We start from the raw sequence: 7,733 nt of genomic DNA, 5'->3' as shown, positions 1-7,733 counted from the left end.
ACGTGGTTGCCTTATCATGCAAGAATAATTGCCAATTAAGACACACAAGACTCTTGTGTTCTTTGATGATCTTCATAACTCAACAGAAATGCTATATAGGCTAATTTTTGTGTATCCCTTTTGCACTGATCTCACATATCCTATACATTTTTGTAGTGCCATTCTTCAGTATCACATCCATGATCTTTACTTTGTCAGAGGGAGTATCATGGGATAGGAGGGTAGATGATGACCTTTTCCATATTTTTTTAAGAATAAATACTTATGTCAGTCATTCAACAATTTTGTGTATACCAATTTGGTTATTGAAAAAATGAAAAACTCAAAACAAATCTATAAAAATATTAAATGTATATCAAATTAGTTATTATTAGCAGTTTTCTCTGTGACGGACTATTAATACTCACATTTGGACTTTTATTTTTCAAATAAGAAAACAAATTAGTAGACTCAAAAATTTCAATGACCAAATTAAAGGAGATATTCACTCTATTTTTTTATTAGCTTTGTTGCTAAAGAATGTTAGGCTTAATGAATAAGTTTTGCTGTAATGTAACTTGTTACTGGCCTACCTGAATTATAACCTAAGTTGAAAATTTGGTGTTTGGAATTTTGAGAATGAAAGACCTGAGGTCTTGTGGGAGTGAAAAGCGAGGACTAATAGCCAGAGATCTATTTATATATATTTTAAATTAATTACACTTGCGACTTAATATAAACTTTGAGATTATAATTTATGTAATCATCTTTACAATGGACTTGCAAACAAAAATATAAATTTTATATGTGCTTATGACTTAGTACAAAATTTTGAGATATAGGTTAGATTAACCCTCATCAGCATGATAAATTTGTATCATCTTCTTGTTTCCCTTCTCTTATACGAGAAGAAACAACTTTGAAAGCCTTATATACAAATTTAATTATTTAACAATGAGAGACTCGTGATAACAACCACACAAAAAATAATAATTAGGCTTTCAAGAACTATGAATCTATTTAACTTGCACCAATCAACATAAGTTTCACTTTGCCTTAAAAGTTGACTAAACATTGATTCCTTGTTGAGAAAGCAACCGCTATTCATTGTTAGAATGGTAATTTTATGGACACGGTGCCAAAATGCTGTTTAATAAATTACTCATTTAGGAGCTAAGTGGACAATTTAAAATATACAAGATAAAGAAAATGTGCAAGCAAACTATATAATATTGGTGATTGAAGTATTTTTCTTAATCTTATTTTCTAAAAAGGAAAAGGCATTCTGATATCTGGCCTCATCTTCTGAATCTTATGTGTTTCTCAATGACTATCCTTCCAAATTTAAATTAATAGAAATAAGGTTAAGGAACATCAAAATTAAAAATAATGAATAAATGCACTACCTGCAAATATTATTAATTGGGTTATTGCTACCGAATTAAAAAACTCTAGTCCTATGACAAATGACAAAGCTAAGAAAGGAACTTTGTCTCATCATTAGGTTGGTTGACATGTGGCAAATTAATATCAAACTGAATATATATAAGAAGCTGGATTAATTAACTTTGCACATAACTCTCATATTTATTTGAACCAGATTTTCTCTAGTACTAAAGAGAGAAGTTCTATATATTTTATTTTTATTTATATTAAAAGTAGGAGTATCATCTCCCATTATATATAAGGATATAAGTATCATTATAATCTATTTTTCTTTGATTTTTTTGGAATACTTTCCTTTTGACAACATACTAATTCTATTTGTTTGTGCCAAAAAAAAGGGTAAATAATGAAAGAAAAAAATTCATATTGGTGAGTAGGCAAGACCCATTTATGTCATTTTATTGTTTATTATTTCATTGACTATGAATTTGGTGAGATGTATATCCAATCTTCCCAAAAGACAACCATGTAATTTTCAGAATATGCAATTTTTATTGTTTTCTTGCTGGGTATAGTTGCATTATCTTTTTCCTATATATAAGCATTATTCTCAACTCACTCTTATTTTCAACATTCATAATCAACTACCTCTTAAGAGTTTCCATAGAAGAGATGACAAAACTACAAACATGTTATCCAAGGTCAGCATCTTCTAAGTTAGGAATTGACAGAGATTCACATATGATCTCAAAGTTCAAGCCAAAGATTAGGATAATTCACATATATGCTCCAGAGATCATAAAAACTGATGCTGCAAATTTTAGAGAACTAGTTCAAAGGCTCACAGGGAAGCCAGAAAATGAAGGAGGTTGTGGAAGCAAATCAAAGGCTGCACCAGTTAAAGATTCAATGGATTTATACCCTAACAAGGCCATGATCATGTCAGAAGATGAAGGAGAGTTTCCAAATCTGAAAAATGAGATAAGGGTAAAGAATCAACAACAAAAGGAAAATTTTGAAGATGATATATGGAAAAGATCAAAGTCAAATGAGAAGTTTAGTGGTTTCATTGAAGGGTTCTCGGAACTTGATGGTTTACTTTATGGAAGAGTTAAGTACTAAGCCTGTAGTTAATTATATATATATATATATATATATTTGGCCTGCTTTTGATGTATGGTTATTTTTATGTCTTGTTGATGTGTTCATATATAGTTTATATATCACAAAAACTAGCTACCCAAGAATGATGCTTCACCATTGTAGATTGAGTCTTAATAATTACCTTGCTTTTGATGCAATGCATGTGTGTATTAACTTCATTTAGCCCTTTGATGCTGAAGGATAAATAGTGAGCATTTATGAACCTTATGTTAATTTCCTTAATATTTTATTCTTCTTTGCCTAATACCTGGTTTATTTAATGTTGCACCTCTTCCTCTTATTTTATGATTTCTGTATACATTTTCACACTAGAAATCAATTAAGGCTTTTGTTTTCTCATTATTTTCATCATTTCTGGTTAGAAGGGTTATTTTCAAGGTAACCATTCAAAGATCAATTCACTCCATTTGTAACTAACCAAATTTTAAATAATTTTCAAGAGTAATATAGACCTGGTATATATGTGTCCTTATCAACAATGTATTAACATAAACCTGATTCAGTTGTTCATCTATGTGAAGACTAATCAAGAGTGATGAGATTAAGAAATCTAAGCATTATGGTTTGAATGCATAGGGAATATTATTATAGATACTAGTAAATTGAGTTATCATATGGTATAGTTTTTTAGAGAATACAAATAAGATGTAAGGAAAACTGAGAGGCCATCATTGGAAATTACATCATCCAAGAAGTATCTTCATTTGAAATAGTGAAATGAGATTCATAAATCCAAACCTATATTTGGTGAGCAGTAAGGTTAATTGTCTTATAGTCTAAAAATATTGAAAAAAATGTATTCGCTTATAATAGTAAGGTTGCACAATCTACCTTCAATCTTCATATCCAAAAATAAATAGAAGCCTCCTGTACTAAAACAACTAGACAAGTCTGATTTTTTTCATATACAAACATAAAGAAATACTTTTGGATCAATATTTTTAAACAACATTGGTACAATATTTAACTTATCTGAGTGTTGACGAATTATAGATATTGTATATTTTGATGTAAAATAGATAAATATATATAAATGTGAGTTGTAGTTTTATATATTGTCCAAATATATTGTATAAATAAATAAGTGATAAATCTTTTATTTTACTACAACAACAAAAGTAGCTAGTTGAGTTTCAAGTTTCAACTTATCACCAAACTGATATTCAGTCAGGAATGAAATGGAATACCATTAAGGCACTAACCCATGACCTTTAAATATAACTTTCTTGAAGTTTATCAAAAACTTGCATTGGCTGCATATGTTTTAGAAGTTGATTCATATGTGTTAGTTTTGTTTAGCTCATTTTATATGTGCTCGCAAATATTCACAAAAATTTAAGTGGGTGTAGATATAAATATAACTTTCTTGAAGTTTATCAAAAACGTGCATTGGCTACATATGTTTTAGAAGTCGATTCATATGTGTTAGTTTTGTTTAGCTCATTTTATATGTGCTCGCAAATATTCACAAAAATTTAAGTGGGTGCGGATATGTCTGTATTGGCTTAACTCATAAAATTTAATGTTCTGTCCGTTTTAAAATGGGTTAACGGGCTTGTGGGCGGCTCGTAGACATTGTTAAATAATTCAAAAAATAAAAAAATCATATAATAAATAAAATAAAATTAAATAAAGTAGTTCAAGATAAAAAATTAACAAAAACTATAATATTTTATATGAACTTGAATAAATCATATTACCTTACAATTTTTTTAGAGATTAAAAATCATAATACCTTATAATTTATTTGAAAATTTCTTAATTTTTCATTAAATTATGTTCGTGGGCCACCCGCCGGCCACCCCTTATTGTCCAATGGAAATGCCCGTGAGCTTGGTGGACGAAATGGACAAATTGATAAAATTTGTATGCTCTATCCACACAAAAATGTGAGTTATATAGGCGCGTCCGCAAACATTATCCATTTTTCATCTATAGTTTTATTTATAAATCAATAATAATTAACTTATAATTGATATTAATATAGAAATTATTGTCACTACATAAAAAGAATCATTCTTTTATTTATTCTGATACATCTAAAGATGGCAAAAAGTAAACACCTAAACCAACCTACGTGCAAGGAGCAACATTGCCCATGCATCTTCATAAGAAAAATCAAATATTATATACCCTCATTAATATGATTCGTTGTAAAAACGACTGGTAATAATAGCTTCATAAAGGTGTTCTAAAAATAATTTAGAGAGAAGTTTGATGAAGGAAAACACAACCAAGATGTAAATATGGGCTAAATTGCTGAAGTTAAAGTTTCATTTTTTTTCAAGCAAGCTAAATTTAAGTTTTAAACATGGTTCATTTTAGAACAATCTTTCTTTCACGAACTAAGCTGAAACTTCAAGTACTTGACTTGATTCAATTAGTTTACAAATTACACTGACACACAAATAAATGGCAAAAATGTAAAGAAATGAAAATTTCGGTCCAATAAAAAATATAGATGAAAACATGTTAGAAGTTGTATGTAAATGATTTAAAAAAGCACATGTTTATGTTCTTTGAACGAAAAATTGAATTTGTTTATAACTTTATCCGCTTAATAAATTTAGCAACCTTTCTTTTTTTGATACATAATTTTGCAACCTATTTTATAGCTTTCAATTTTTTTGTTACACTATGAATGGGAACATCAACTATGAAGAGATTATTCTACCCATTGAACTTATAGAATTTAGATTTTTGTTCCTTTATCTTTTGGTATACCATCATAAACCAAGGAAACAATATGCAGAATGCTTTATCACTGTAAAGTCTGACTGTATGAGAAGTGGAATTATGAACCTAAATAAAAAAATAAACCAAAACTAATGTTGGTTATGTAGCAAACAAAAGTGTAAAGAGGAAATGTGTTAGGTAGAAGGTTTGATGATATTCATCAACATAACACATAATTAATACAACATGAAAAAGAAAATTGATGCAGAAAAATAAATTCTTACATGAATAGCATAATGAGTCACATAAGTGCTCCAACATAGAAGGTGAAATATTCCTATCAGCCATATTAGACCTTTATTGCCTAATGAGTATAAACATAACAGATTCTGAGTCATATTAATCAACACTTCTCATTGACTCTGAAGCTGTAAACTTCAAGCTTTTGCCATATACTTATTATCATAATCGTCAAGATTGAAATTGGTTATGTAAGTCCATTTGATTCCTATACCCTTCTTATGCTTATGCATCTCTACCAACTCACATGTCTCATTTTTTCAATCACCATGAGCTCCTCCTTTTTTGTGTCTATCAATTTTTGGTCAGTTTCAGCTTCTTCATATCCTGCCACATATGATGGTGTACTTATAGATCCTCCAATATTTGTATGTGTCAGTTATAGCTTATGTATAGTTTTCCATGTCTCTTTTTACGGGAAAAAAAAGTCTTGTTAGCTTCTCATATCGGCAGACAATGCGTGTCAGAGACTTTGTTTTTATGTCTTCTTTATGTACTGTAATTTGATCATCTTTCATCAAATCCAAGACAAATTTTTTGCCTTTCATTTGAACTTTGAATACCTATTTGTCTTCTGAATCTTTAATCATACAGTTTTTGTGTTCAAACAAAACCTTATAGCCTTTCTCCATTAAGTGAGGCATACTTAACAAATTTTAACTAATTTCAGGAACATATAAGACATCATGAATTAATTTCAGACTTGTGTAATTTTTAATTGCAACTGTTCTTTTGCCTTTTGTTGCAATATATGTCTTATTTCCAATTCTGTCTTTGGAAATAGCAGTTTTGTCAAGCTCTCTGAAGAGCTCTCGATCATAAATCGTGTGGTTTGTACAACCACTATCAATGAACCAACTTTTTGTATAATTGTTGGCGTCAAAGCATGATACTGTGAACAGTTTCTCTTCTTCTACTTGATCATCATCAACAACCTTAGCTTCTCCATGTTGTTGAAACTTGCATATTTTTTTCCATGTGTCCTAACTAGCCGCACTTATAACATCTTGCATCATGCTTCCAGTAACATCTCTTTTGTGGATGATTAGTTTTTTTTGCAGTAGGAACAAGGTGGAAAGACTTCACTGTTGCTACTTTGGTTATTGTATTTGTTGTTTGTAGAACTTGCAATTTTGTAGCTGTTATTTTGCCTCCTTTTTGTCATTACAATCATTGTTGTTTTGTAATTTGGTTTGGAAAGCACTCTTCACCGATCCTTCTTGCCTCATAAGCTTATTTGTTCTTGTGTCTATAATGCATTTAACACTTCTGCCAATTGACATATCCTTAGATATTTCTAGAGATGAAATTGCAGCCTCGTATTTTTCAGAAAGTGTAACTAGAATCTTTTGAACTATTCTAGAATCAGAAAATTGAGTACCAAGGAGTCTTATATTGTTGACAATGGCTAGAAGTTTATCAGAGTACTCCTTGATTGTTTCTGAATCTCTCATCATTTGTATCTTGAATTCTTGGATCAAATTCATCACTTGCATCTCTTTGACCCTTTTATCTCCCTTATTTTCTTGCCTCATCTCCTTTTCATTTCTAATTTGTGCAATAGTTGGATTGTGTGGAAGAGTTGGAATAACATAATCTTTTTCAATTACTTCACATAGATCATTAGCATCCAAAAAAGCTTCCATTCTAACAGTTCATACATGATAATTCTTTACCGCAAACACAAGAGGTGAAAATGCAACAAACACTACTTTTGAATTCATTTTGACAATTTTAGGCAATAGAATGTAATATAGAAAGTGTTTTGGTTGTGTTTGGTTTTGGTTTGTGTTTGTTCTCACAGATCCCTCACGATATAACTCTAGATACCAATTTGTTAGTTATGTAGCAAACAAAAGTGCAGAGAGGAAAGACCTGAGATCTTGTGGGAGTAAAAAGAAATTTGATGCAAAAAAATAAATCCTTACCTGAATAATATAATGAACCACACTAGTGCTCTAACTGAAATATTCCTAATAGTTATAGTGGACATTTATTGCCTATCATCATAAACCAAGGAAACAATATGTAGAATGCTTTGTCACAAAGTCTGGCGGTATGAGAAGTGGGATTATGAACCTAAATAAAAAAATAAACCAGCATCATCCATGAGCCCTTATCCCATTAAGTGAGATCACCTAATGCCATAATATTATATTATAAATAAATAATAAATAAACTAAACACCAAAATTCCTTCCGTGTAAAACAAGCATTACCAGCCTTCTT

The 7,733-nt window shown here is 29.9% G+C and overlaps 1 protein-coding gene across 1 annotated transcript; it reads left to right on the top strand.

Moving 5' to 3' along the window:
- Positions 1,997 to 2,614, top strand: LOC109347196 (VQ motif-containing protein 25-like). Its single transcript, XM_019586907.1, has one exon. It carries the CDS (start codon positions 2,038 to 2,040, stop codon positions 2,485 to 2,487), a length of 450 nt encoding a protein of 149 aa, XP_019442452.1. The 5' UTR covers positions 1,997 to 2,037; the 3' UTR covers positions 2,488 to 2,614.

The sequence above is a fragment of the Lupinus angustifolius genome, chromosome LG05 (genome assembly GCF_001865875.1).
Source record: "Lupinus angustifolius cultivar Tanjil chromosome LG05, LupAngTanjil_v1.0, whole genome shotgun sequence".
In the NCBI taxonomy this organism is placed as follows: domain Eukaryota; kingdom Viridiplantae; phylum Streptophyta; class Magnoliopsida; order Fabales; family Fabaceae; genus Lupinus; species Lupinus angustifolius.
Note: the sequence above shows the minus strand (reverse complement) of the source record. Positions and strands in the feature narration are given on the sequence as shown.